Below are 13,258 nucleotides of genomic sequence, written 5' to 3' on the forward strand. Positions count from 1 at the left end.
GTCAGGGAGATTTGGCCAGGATATTAGAAAAAGGTTTTTCCCCCAGAAGGTGGTTATTCAGTGGAACAGGCTTCCTAGGGAAGTGATCGCAGCACCAAGCCTGACAGAGCTGAACAAGGTTCCCAAGCACATGGTGTGACTCTTGGGGCTGTCCTGTGCAGGGCTCCCCTCACAGCTCAGTGTATTTTGTGATTCTTTTACTGCTGCACTCACGCCTGCTCCTGAGGAGAGCAGAGTGCAGGACAAACCCTGCAGTGAAGGATCCTTGTCCTAGAGTTGGTCTGGACCAACTCTAATGCTGCGTGGATGTCCCGCCACACAGCTCTACCCTCACTGCCGTGCCCGGTACCGTTCCAGCTCTCAAACCTCCGTGCACCGCCTGGGGAAGAGCCCAGCCACCACTCAGCCTGCCCTGAGGGCTGAGGGACGGGACTGCCGGCTTCCCGACCTCGCTGTGCCGCGGGAGAGCGCAGCCAGGCAGCAGCGGCTGCAGGGGCACCCCGCTCCGGGAGCAGACAGCGGCAGCCCTCGGCCATACCGGGGCACTCCCAGCGCCGTCCCGGGTCGCGGCGGGCGGGAGGCGCCGGGCGGAGCCGCAGCCGTCCCGCCCCTCACGGCCCCGCCCCGCTCCCACCGCCCCGGCGGAGGGGGCGGGCCGGGCGCGCCCCCGCGCAGACGCGGACGCGGCCGGGAGCGCGCAGGTGGCGGGCGGGCCGGCTGTGCGCGTCGCCGCGCGCCGGATTCCGCCGGGGGCTGCGCGTCGCCGGCGGGCGGGGAGCGAGCGGGTGCCGCGTCCGGGCTGCCGCCGCCGCCTTCTCACACGTGAAGGGCCGTAGGCGTCCCGCCGAGGAGCCCCGCTGTCCCGCAGTGCGGGGGCTGCCCCTCCGCCTGCCCTCCGGGCGCCGAGCCGCACCGCTCGCCCTCCCCCGCCGCTCTTGGGAGGCGCCGCGGCGCTGCCCCCGTGAGCGCTCCCCACGGGGTGGGCGTGGGGAAGGGTGGGTGCTGCGGCGGCCTCCCGTCCGCGGGCGTCCCAGCCCCGCCGGCGGTGGATGCGCCCGGGAGGAGCCGCCGAGCCCGCCCAGCCCTTCCAGCCCCCCGCGGGGGGGACGCGGGGACCGCCGCGATGACTTGACGCCGGGCCGTGCCGTGCCATGGAGGGGATGACACGCTTCGCGGTGGCCGCGGCGCGGTGGCGGCCGGCGCTGCCCGCCCTGCTGCCGCTGCTGCTCGCCGTGCCGGCGCTGCGGGGCTCTCCCGCCGCAGGTAAGGGAACAAAGAGGGCCCGGGGGCAGGTGTGCGGGGCCCGGGGCCGTGCCGGCAGCGGGGCCGTGCGGGGGGCGGCAGCGCCGGTAACAATGCGGCGGTGCCGGCGGGCGGGGGCCGGCGCGGCGCAGCCGGGGAGCTCCGCCAGAAAAGGCGCGCATTGTTCGCAGGCAGACCGCGAACGCTCCGGTGCGGGGCCGCGGCAGCCCCCAGGCTCGGGCTGGCACCCGACCCGCGGAGGAGAAGGAGAGAAGCGGTGCGGGGACAAAGGGGACAGCCGGCGTTTGGAGCTCGGAGGGTGTCCTGTGCCGGGCAGCGGTCACCGCGCCGTGTGGCCTCAGCGGCCCGAGGTGCCCCGTGTCGGGCTGCGGTGGCACCTGCGGGGTACATGCAGGGCAGCCTGGCTCTCCTCCAGTTTTCGAGTAAGGAGGCATTGGGAGCCTCGCGAAACGCCCAAGACGACTTTCCAAGCACTGACTTGTGCGTGGAGAGAACGGTTCGGGCTCCAGAGGGTGGTGTGTTCAGTAGGTGTTTCGGAAAAATCATGAATCAGTGACCCCTTTTTTTCTCTCGTCTTTTCTCTTGTGGCTCCAGGTATCAAAATTAGTCTGTATTTAAGCAGACAGTTTAATCACAAAGATGTCTCATTTGTTTCTGGTCCCATAGCGCTTCTTGGTTCATCTTTAATACTTAAAAAAATAGTAATAACTATTACTTCATGGAAAGGTACAGTTTTGCTGTGATTAGGTTTTCATTTTGGTAGATAACAGGTATAAAGTAATACATTTTACTCAACATCAGAAAGTTGTTGATAAGTGCCAATAAGTGATAAGAGCCTGCAGTAACCGGTGTCATGAAGCAGACCAATTAGTGTTGACTCTTTTGTTCAAACACAGGAATTGTGGTGATTATTGCTGGGTGCTTAAGAACCCTTGGTGTTATAAAACATGCTTATCTCTTTATAATAATCCTTTATTCCACTTCAGAAAGTAGTTTATGTTTTGGAGGTGACTAGTTAGCTTTTCAGAGAAGTTACGCTCTCTACCAGCTCCCGTCATAGCCTACGAGAGATGTTCCAGGCTACGTGAAAATTGATATTTCATTGTAAACTTCAGTGATTTTTCTTAAATAAAACAGATTTTGCATACAAATAGAAGGCAAAGCACTAGGTTTGTAAGTTGGAAATTTACTTGTGGTTTTTTGCCCCTGAGAATGGCTGGGTTTCTTCTGTATTTTCATAGTAAGTCATTGAAGGCTCTTGTTTGTTTCTCTGGTACATAGTAGCTTTTAATTAAAAGTGGCTGTGAATTTCTGTAAACATTTGTGTGATTCTTGTGCATTCTTGTATAACTTGAAAACAGCAGTAGAAAAATTATGTAACTCAGCCAGTGTTTGAGCTGCTGGAGGAGTGTACTTAGAGACAACAGATCTTGCCCAAAGCTCTCCTTTCCTGCTCAGTCTAGGGCAGGAGCCTTTAAGCTGTTTTTATTTGAGAGTCCTCTATGTTTTCAATTTCCACTGGGTATGTGAATCATGTGCAATGAACTTGAGGATGGTAAGAGTAAACTTGCTCTTCAGAGGATGCTTTTTTTATTGGCATCTCAGAAATGCTCCATTGGTTGCAGAGATTTAAAGTCTGTAAGTTGAAGAGAGCAAGGATATTTTGTTCCTTTTTGTTAAGGTGAAATGCTTTATTTGAAAGCATGGCAGAAATCTGATTTCTCTTTCTGGAGTCCATGAGGTTTAGAAAACACCATCTTTATCAGAATCTTGTCTTCAGTGTTTTGATGGCATAATGGATGTTGTGAAACAGAAGAGCTGTATACTGATCAAATGCCCTAGGTTTGGGCAGCTTTCACTTAACTGATCAACAGATTTACAGCTCTTGTAAATCTCTCTAGGGTGCAGTTCATTTGCTTTTCAGTGCCACATGGTCTTGACCAGTCTAGGGACAGCAAGAGCAAACTCCTACAGCTCTGAGTTACACAGAAGGAACATACAGTAAGAGTGGAATGGCCACTTACTGCAGTTGAAATAGCAAAGACAATACTTAAGAACATTTAGTAGTTAAACAACTTGAGTTTAGGAATGCTTGATCCAGCTCCCACAGAAGTCACATGTTGCTGAATCAGGGCTTCAGCCTCTCCAGTTAAGCAGATGCTGAACCTTTATTGTGTGGTTGGACACCAGTGTGCTGAAGGTGGGTTTGCCTTTGAGCACCTCAGTGAAGCAGGGCCTTGGCCAGGCTGTTTGAATTTCTTGCTGCTCAGCACAGGCTGTGTTTTTGCTTTTGTTCCATTGCACAATCTGCACAACTCCCGCACTGACAATCAGGAGGATTTATCTTGTCTCGCTGTGCTGTTTTCATGGGAGGGAGGAGAACTCTGTGTTGTGGACTCTGAAAAGATTGCAGTGAGTCTCCTCAGAGACTCAGAGACCAAGGGCAAGTTGTGGAGGTCAAGCAGGGAATCAGATGTAGCTGCCTTACGGGAGAGTTGCAGGATATTGTTTATTCAACTTAATTGCATTAGTCTGTTGCAAACACTTGAGTTGGCATCCCATCTCTTGTGGCCAGTTGAGCTTGTCAAGCTTGCTTCCAGTTCATTTTCACAGAAGACCCATATGGTTGGAGGATTCTCTTTATGACTGCTTTTTGTGCTGTGCTAGCTTTATTTATGTCAGCCTCGTGTCTACAAGCTACACTTGTAGTCCTGCCAGAGGAAATGTGGTTTTTGTTTGCATGTTCTTTCAAGAAGTGAGGATGCTAAACAAGCTAGTGGACAGTGCAGCTTTTTGTTCAGTGATGTCTGTTTTGTGAATGCTTTTTGTGAAGCAAAGTCTTTGACTTCTCAGGCAGGGCTGGGACTTGAAATACAGCATGACTTTAGCAAAGCAGGCTTTGACCTACCTTGGGTGATAGATTTCAGGAACTGGGCACATTGAAGAGCAGTGACTCCTGCTGCAGCACAAATCTTTGTTTTGGGAAGCTGGTGATTGTGGTAAATGGCAGGTTCTGACATCCCAATTCTTGCTTGTCAGTTCAGAATGTGTGTGCATGTGTGGGAGTTGCTTGGGAGAGAAGTGAAGCAGAAGACTTCTTAATAACACAGTCTCACTTCAGCTGTGGGAGACATGGCTTTCCTTCATTTGAAAGTAAATCTCTTTGTGGCTGGTGTCCTAAACTAGCAGAGAGTCTCCAGCTCTGCCCATTGTGGCAGACAGAATGAATAACACTGGTTGTGTAAGAGTTATTGTGGATGCTGTCCTTAAGTACCAGTGTGTCTCCAGCCTGGCCTGTTGTGGCATACAGCATGATGAATGCTAATTGCATAAGAGTTATTAAATACAGTGTGTCCTGGGCACCTGGGTATGAGGAAAAAAAGCTGCAAGGAAATGGTTATCCTTTAAATTTTGTCTTAGTTTAGTAAAACAGTAGCGTTAAATGAACTTAATTGTGTAGTCAATTTCTATTTTGGCTCATGTAGAAGAATCCCATTCTCATGGAGTCCTTGTAAGTATGGACAGTTTTTCACTTTGGAGTTACCTGATATGATGCCTTTCTAGCTCCTGAAAAGTCATATTTTTCTGTGCTTTTTTGCAGTGATTGCCAAACACACATGAACTCAATAACAAATTTGATTGATACTCCCTATATGTACTGTTTTTTCAGCTGTTGATGTTACTGGAGACAGCTGGTTTAGAAGACTAAGGAAAAACCTTTTATAAGAGCAATTCATTAGTGGTGTCTTTTTTTTGGTAACACATGAGATAAGGGGAAAGAAAAGATAAAATTGACTATCAGTACTCACATCACTCATTTGTCAGTGTAATTAATGGCATGTAAAATACCCAAATAAATATGGGAAATGGGCCTAATTGTTCTAGATCTTACTTAAGCTGTGAGATGTGTCTAAGAAATATTTCTGCTTTGCAGTGGAGTTAAGAACAAACTTAAATGTTTCAATTGAACTTTTGTAAAGTGTGCATTTAGCTAGGGGCTGAAGCTTTTTCTTCTTTGCAAAATGTCAGTTGGAAGAGTTCAGCAACTTCTGATGTTGAGGCAAGAGGAAAACAATGGCTTCTGCTTTGAGTTCTGCCAGCTTCTTTTCTGAACAACTTTAATACCCTTATGCTTTGGAGCAGTGCAGTTAAACTTTGCTGGATTGTGTCTGCTCTGAGGGGATGTTTTCTCCAGTCTTGCTTTGAAAGGGAGTTCTCTTTTCTGAAAGCTTGCAATGACTGAATTTAGGTAGACATGGCTACATTAGAAAAGATGACTTTTTTTTTATCAGCTGAAGGTTGAATCTGGGCTATTCTTGTGGGACCTCACCTACCTGTCAGTACTGACCTGGAATATATGTGTTGCCTGGGCAGATGTACTCAGCACTCTTCCCATAGTCCAAAATATTAGATGAAAGATTGGACTTTGCTGTGAATGTCTGTCTAAGCTGCTCCAGAAGTGGGACTGGACTGAGAACTGAGCACCTTCCTGCCTTGTTTTTAAGGCCATGTCTGTTATGTAATGCTTTGCTTTCTTTAGGGTGTCTTTGGCATCTGCTTCCTGGTGGTCTTTGATTGCATCAGCTCCAAGGGGGCAAACAGAAATAAGTCTTTAGAAGGAGCCAACATGGGAGTTAGGTTTAATTTGGAGTAGGGTCTGAGGATCTTTCAGTCACTCTTCAGCTTGTTGATATGTCCAGAAACCTGGAAGTTGTAGGAGGGGAAGAGACACAAATTGCAAGAAGGTTTGTCAGATGAAAGAAACTGGAACTGGCAGGGCACAAAGAGTGGGACGCAGAACAGTAGGTCAGGAGTGTAAAATAGGTCTGTAGATGAGAGAAACTGCAATGCAGAAATTAATCCTAGGTGAAGCAAGCAATGCAGTTTGATAGTAGGATAAGCACACTGGGAAACACAGATGGACTCAGTTTAAAAAAGGAAAATAAGCATTAAAAAAAAAATAGTGTTGAAAGGATGAATCAGAAGTGGGGAAGACAAGGGGCTGGGACAAGACTGGAGGAGATGTGACCAAAAGCATCAAGCTTGCAAATTAAAAATGGGAAAATGTGTGCCTGCTGCTCTGGGACACTTCCTTCAGAATTTGGCACAGAATTTAGGGCTTCAGAGTGTTGGTCCTTTTCTCCTCTTAGCCAGAAGCATGGTAATCTGCTGCTGCTCCTTAGAACATTTCATGAATGTGCATGAATCAGCCTTGTGACAGAAGTGTTTTTCTAAGTTTGTTTTAAGAACTGGAAAAATTCCTCCACAAAAATTGTAGCAGCATATGAAGACTGCAGAGACAAAAATCAGCAAGTTGGAAATACTGACATTAAAATAACCTGTTAATCCATACAGAGGTTTTAAATTTCTGTACCTGCAAGCTGTTGTACAGCTATGGTCACAAGGCATGTATCCATATAGATAATATTTATAGCTATAGAGGCACCTGCATATGCACACCTACACACAGGACCATCATTGTGCTCAAGGACTGATCCTGTTCTGGGGAAAAATGGGACCTGGCTAGCAAATGAAGAAGTCTGTAAGACTCCTCTCCTTCTGTAACAGATGTTTGAGGTGTGACATGAAAGGAGGGACAGGGAAGTTCAAATAAAGGTTTTGTTGTTAATGTAATTTAATGCTGTTCTAGACAATTGAGTTGTGTTGCTGTTGCAGAGTTTCAGTGATGCTCAAGTTGCTTAAACCAAGCTTCTCACAGGTGGTCACTAGCTGTGTGTGTTCCTCATTTACTGGATGTCAGACCTCTGGGATCTGTGTTGCAGAAATGCTGAGTGCTTCCAGCTGCCAAAGAAGTCAGGGGAAGTTGTTCTTAAATAGATGTTGTGTCTGAAATTCTAAATACTAATTAATGTTTCAAATTAGGCTCTCAGAATTTGACCTTGTTTCTCAGTTTCCCCATTTGTAAAACGTGATTTCTCAGATGCAGTTCCTCATTTGATTTTCAAGATCCTAAGGAATGTCCAGATGCAATAACAGTGAGCAAAAAAAGCTGGTCAGAAAGCCAGACTTTTGTCTTGAGACCAGTAAAGATCCAGCAAAAGATAAACCTGCAGAACTTGACTCAACAGAGAACAAGTATAAGAAATAAAATAGTTGTAAGCAAATAGAAAGTAACAGGTGGTGGTGTAAATGATATATTTACCACACTAAGACTTTTTTAGTGAGTTAGCTCACCTTAGAGATGGGAAGATGTACTATGTATCAAAGTGCAGTAGGATTTTGATGTTGGGGTTTTTTTTTAAATCAAATATTCTTTAAAAGAAATCATGGTTACTGATGTTTGCTCACTTTCAGTTTTAGCAGTTTCAGCTTACATCCCCTACCTCTTTGCTCTTCATGTGCAAACTGGTTTCTAATCCATTTAGTCCTTTTCCATTCTCCCCTCTGATTTAGAGAGGCTTCTCTTCTGTGAATTAATATCCTGTATAGAACTTGACTTGGCTTCAGCCATCTGGTCAAGACAGCATGTTAGGTCTTGTGGTTTGAAATAGATAAATAGATAAGAAATTCACCTGCAAATAAGGGCAAGAGGAGGGAGGAATGGTGGAAACACAGTAAATCAAGGGCCTGAAATCCATGATTTTCAGTAAGGAACATTGCATAATAGTGTCATACCGAAGGACTTGAAAACCTGCATAGCTCTAGGATGGGGACTGGACAATATAGTGTTGTATTAAGGGCCTGGTGTATATCAGGGATCATGGAGAGAGTGGGATTCAACAGGATCCCAGTGGTACTGGGCCTCGTGAGCACATTGGTTTTGAACTGGGCATATCCTGTGTGATAACTCATTTGTTCTCCTCAGTAGCAGAAGAGCTCCAGCTGGAATGCAGTGTCTAGTAAAGGGCCTTGTCCTTCAAGGAGGAGACAGGCTACTAGAGACAGTTCAGTTTGCAGAACTATTGGGAATGTCTAATCTAGAAAAAATGCCAGGTGGACAGGACTTTATTCAAACATATAAAATATTAAACATAAAGGGAAATGGAATAAATAGTTGTTTATTTTGAGGAAGAAAAGGATACTTGAATTCAAGTGGACAAGACAGGTTTTCTAACTGCTGATCTTTTTAACAGTGGGGATAATGAAACTGTGAATTGCATGGTCTGGGGCAATAATATAATGTGTCACTGGAGTTGACAGATGAGCTTGTAGAATGATCTGACAGAAGAGGGTTGTAACAGTGATTTGAAGTACTTTGCAGTTCTGGTTTTGTGAGTTACTACAAATAATAAATAACAAATAAATGTCATTTATGTGCAGACTGCAGCTTTGGGACTAATATTATTTATTACTGAGAACTTTGGTGTACTGATCAGGTGAAGAAACAATCTGTGGTTTTTATGTTGGTTGATTTTTAGGATTAACTTTTTTTAAGCTTTCAGAGTACATTTTGTAATCGTTGTTACAGTGTTTTTATCCATGGTACTAACAGGCAGGATAAACACACTAACTTTCTAGGTTGCCCTCTGTGCAAGGTCAGTTTGTGAAGCATTTTAGAATGCTGCATCACTGAGAGGTTATCACTGAGAAAACAGCTACAAATAAGTGGTATGGATGTGAATCTGCATGTCTTTATTCATCAACTGAATTATTACTAGCATTTTTATATTTCAGAGGTGGGATAGAGAGAGGCAGTATTGAAGAAAACACTTCATTGCTATTTCTATGAAATGTGTAGTTGGTCAAGCTGGGAACTTCTTCATCCTGGCACAGAAAGTAGGATTTGCCCTTGTCCTTAGCAAAGGAAGTGATGGTGCAAGCAAGAGGCCCTAAGTGATGCAAGACAATTGGGAGACTGGGCAAAGAAATGACACCAGACCAAAGCTTCAGCTGCCATCTGTGGGTCTGTGTCAAAGGGAGAAGACAAGTCTTTAGTTCTTCAGAAGCTGAGAGACATCAGTTCTCCCACCTGGCATCCTGAGTGGAGCAGCAAGTGCTAAAGGATGTCCTGGCCAGAGCTGTGAGCTTGTTGGGCTGGGCTCAGGTGTGTGAAGTTCTCAGTTCTGACAAAGCTTTTCTGGGCAGTTAAGGCAGTGTGGAGCTGTCTTTGTGCCCTCTCTCTGAAATTGGTTACTGTGGCAGGGTGAGAACGAGGGAGGATACAAACTTTGGTCGGGAGGATACTGAGGTAAGGAACAGCAGAGATAGCACTGGGCTGGAGCTGTGCTAGGAGTGGGTGAAATTTGGAATATAGATTTGGGTATCAGTAATGGAAGGCTGAGTTGGGAAGTGTTGTGCTAAGAGGAGGGCTGCTTGATGTTGCAGATTTGGAGGGGTTTTTGTGGCTGCCCTGAATATTGACTTGAGCATCCTCACTTCAGAGCTTGCCTTAGAGCTGTGGAGAAGGGCATTGTCTAAATGGGTAGCTGGTCTCAGTTTTAACAGAAAACTCTCAGATGCCTGGTAAGATATATTTGAGAACTCTAAATGCACTCTGAAAATAAATGGTCACATAGAACAGTCACATAGTACAAGTAAAGATTTTTTTTCTTAAGTAGTATTGATACAACTTACAGATTTTGTTTTCAGCCTCTTTTTAATGAATTCACACCCTCTTGGACTGAATTTCTTTCTGAATCTTTTGATATGGAATAAAAAAATTAAACTGTTATGAATTCTTATATGAAAAGAAAGCTGTCTCTTTTTTGCTCCCCAGCCAGTAGTGTATTGAGCTGGTATGTGGAGAGTCTCTAAGTAAACTTCTTTCCTTATTTAAAGGCAGCTGTTTAATGCTGCAGGGTGGTGCAGGGAGCATTTATTCCTCTAGCTGGGTGTGAACTTGATTAGATGTTGAGCCTGTCTCACCTTTTCCTGTGGCTCGTAATTCTCTTGTAAATAAATTCCTCCTCATGTATGCAGATTGCAGCGAGCTCTGCTCAACCACAAAGCCACAAGGACACAGCTGAGCATTACTTGCAGACAAAGCTCCAAGCATTTATGGAGCAGACCCCTCTGGGCTGGTATCAGGTTACTGTTTGAATGGGAGACAGGCTGTTGTTTCTCAGCTACACTGGATTCTGGTTGGGAACTTCTCCTGTGGTGGCTGTACTTAAAACTGAAGCTGCTGCTGAGCTGGGACTAGCTTGTGTGATATATTAGGATAGAAATTGCACGTCACAGAACAAAATCCTGATCTAGAGCAGAAGTCTGGTTGGAAGATGTTTTCAATTAAAATCTGTCAGTGACCTTACTTCCTGTGCTTGTGGTGAAGGATGAAACAGATTTGGGCTTCCAGCCATTGACATTCAATTTTTAGAAGATGTAATTTGTTCCATTCTGAAAGAACAAAAAAAAGATAATTTTCCTTTGTCTTCCCAGTGTGTATGTGCTTTTTATAGTAACTTGGTTTTAAAAATTACATAAATGCTTATCAACATGGTAATCAAAGTTTCCTCAAGAAATATTTTCTCCAATATTAATACCAGCAAGGAAGTTTCAAGAAAATAAATTGTATTAGTATCTTTACTTTGTTTACCTCTTTGAGCAGTTACTTTGTTGCTTCTACCACAACCATGTTCTTAAAAGTGTAAAATTTGTCAGAAGGATTAGGAAAGCTGAGGAATGTGAAATGAAAGTAAATCCAGTTTCTTTCTTTTTGAATTGACTGGATTCCAAGCAGGCAGTGTCACTTGAAGGTATAATCTTCTTAACGTCCTGGGAGTGTTAGAAACTTAGAAACAAAACTGAATAAAATTTCTGTACTGACCTATTCTTGTGATTCTTTAGTATTTACCATGTATAAAGTTTAAGCAGAGGAATCAGGTGAAGATAGGTCTAGAAACCTTAAAGACGTTATTTCAGATTTTTTCTAAAATAAAGCTCAAATGATGGTTTTGATGTATTTTTTTAATGAGCCAAAGCTGTCATTGAAACATGCTACTGATATGTGAAACTGCATTAACAGTTTAGAATGGTTGTTCATTTTATATTTGGAAATAAAACTCAGTCACTGGAGAATAGAATGCAGCCTTATGTTGGATCATATATTCAGTAAAAACATCTATGTGACTTATATGAGATAGTTCAGAAATATTCCCCTGTACTTTCTTCATTCCTAAATAGTATCAGCCTTGGAGGCCACATCTAAAACTTGTAATCTGTAAATATGATCCGTTCGCTGTAAATATGATATGTAAATGTGAAAGTTAAGTAGCTTTCTAGATATTTTCAAAAGCAGAAATAAATATTTTACGTCTTCCAAATGCAGGTGCAAGCGTTAATATGCTTTATGAAGCCAAGTATGCTGAATTGAGTGAATACTTATAGCTCCTACTTCTATTTCTCCTAATCAGAAATTACATTTCTAATGCATTAGTGGACTTGGGGTTTATGAAAATGTATTTTGAGATTCGATGCTTTTACTTTTGAGAGAGCTGGAAAAAATGAGGATATTACCAGTAGGATGAAAGTAATGGATTAAATACAACAGCAGCTATTTGGATTCTTCAGAGTGTTTAAGATCAGCTCTTGTGGATGGAATTATTTGTAGGAGGACAGGTGAAAAGCACAGGTGCATGCTAAGTATAGTTTGCTGTAGACAGGGAAAGCAACCACCCAAACCAGCAGGTGTTTGTGAAACATTCATCCAGGCTGAGGCATGTAGTGCTGGGTTATGCTCATAATGCATTAATGTGTGTGTTTTGGTTTGTTTTGGGGGTTTCCCCCTTCCCTTGGGAGATAAGGGACAATGTTAAATCAGGTAGTTTATTTTTCATGACTGAACAGTGCATAAAGGTTGAAGCCTATCTGTGCTGGTTTGGCCATATGAACTCTCCCTAAGTTTAATTGGAAGCACTGTCTCAAATTCTGTTTCTGTTGTGCTCACCTTGGGAGCCACCTCATACAGTAACCTGAGAGCAGCTTTACTCTGGTAATTCTACAGTGCCTTCCTTAGGTTTCTGCAGTGGGAAGGAGCAGGAGCACAGGCTGTCAGCAGGAAAGAGCAGGGAGCATGTGGAGTTCATGAGATGGGGAACCCCAGTGACTAAAGCTCCCATTTGGCCTGTCTCTAAAACCTGCAGTGTATTTATTGTGCTAATTTCAGTGTGATTTATCTTGCTTGGAAACATTATAAGGTCATAAGCTTGTTGATGCTTCCTGATTTGTTTCTGCAGTGTAAGAGAAGTGGCATTATTGCATCCCTTGTAACTTCTGGGATTGGATTCCTTACTGCTTCAAAACTGTTGAGGCAGGAATTTCCTTTCTCTTCCAATCTAAAGAATATAGAGCCTTTAATTTGGAGCTCTGTTGTCTCAAGCTAGGTGAAAAATATTGAAGTTTTGTTTGAAACCTAAATATTTTAAAAGAACATTTATTTGTTTGGCTTTTTTCTGATTTGCTTTAATGAAAGAATATCAAAGCCAATGGAATATGTTATTAACAATAAATGTTGTGCATGTCTCAGACTTCTGTTCATAGTCTCTTGGGGGAACAGGTGGGGGTTTCCTTAATGTGTCAGATATTTCTATACTGAGCAGTTAAAAAGGACATGCTAAATGTACTTTATTTTTAATTAAACACTTATGTTCATGCAGAAATTGTTCAATGGCCGTGTAATTGAGTTAAGAGTAGCATGACTTGTGGTGATGTAGTCTCTCATAGCAATATCAATAGTCTTTTTGCCATCCAAAAAATCTTGCAGGCTTCCTCATACTATTCTCTGTTGGTGTTTATGGAAAATGGCACATTTCTAAATAAAAATCCTGCTTTGGTAAGTGGGCTGTTCATGAAGCAATCAATTTCTATTTTAAACAAGTAAACCCTCTAGATTTTCCTCTGTTTTTACACATTATAGCAGGTGTTATGTATATTTAATCAGAAGACAGCAATAATAGTCAAAGCTAGTCTTTTGAGCTCAGCCTTGTTTCATATCAATGTTTTATGTTTGTCTGGAATGTTGAATTGTCATAAAATGTGCCTCTTCAAATAGAGACACAAGGCCAGGAGATTTTGCTTCACAAACATGGTAATATAG

General features: G+C 43.8%; 1 protein-coding gene across 1 annotated transcript in view; it reads left to right on the plus strand.

Moving 5' to 3' along the window:
- The first annotated feature begins 1,037 nt into the window (after positions 1 to 1,037).
- KIAA1549 (KIAA1549 ortholog) overlaps positions 1,038 to 13,258 on the plus strand; it is a 142,072-nt gene continuing 129,851 nt past the window's right edge. Inside the window, exon 1 of the mRNA XM_058805299.1 lies at positions 1,038 to 1,263. Coding sequence (XP_058661282.1) covers positions 1,152 to 1,263 — 112 coding nt within the window. The 5' untranslated portion in view covers positions 1,038 to 1,151. The remainder of the gene's footprint in view (positions 1,264 to 13,258) is intronic.

The sequence above is a fragment of the Ammospiza caudacuta genome, chromosome 5, assembly GCF_027887145.1.
Source record: "Ammospiza caudacuta isolate bAmmCau1 chromosome 5, bAmmCau1.pri, whole genome shotgun sequence".
Classification (NCBI taxonomy): domain Eukaryota; kingdom Metazoa; phylum Chordata; class Aves; order Passeriformes; family Passerellidae; genus Ammospiza; species Ammospiza caudacuta.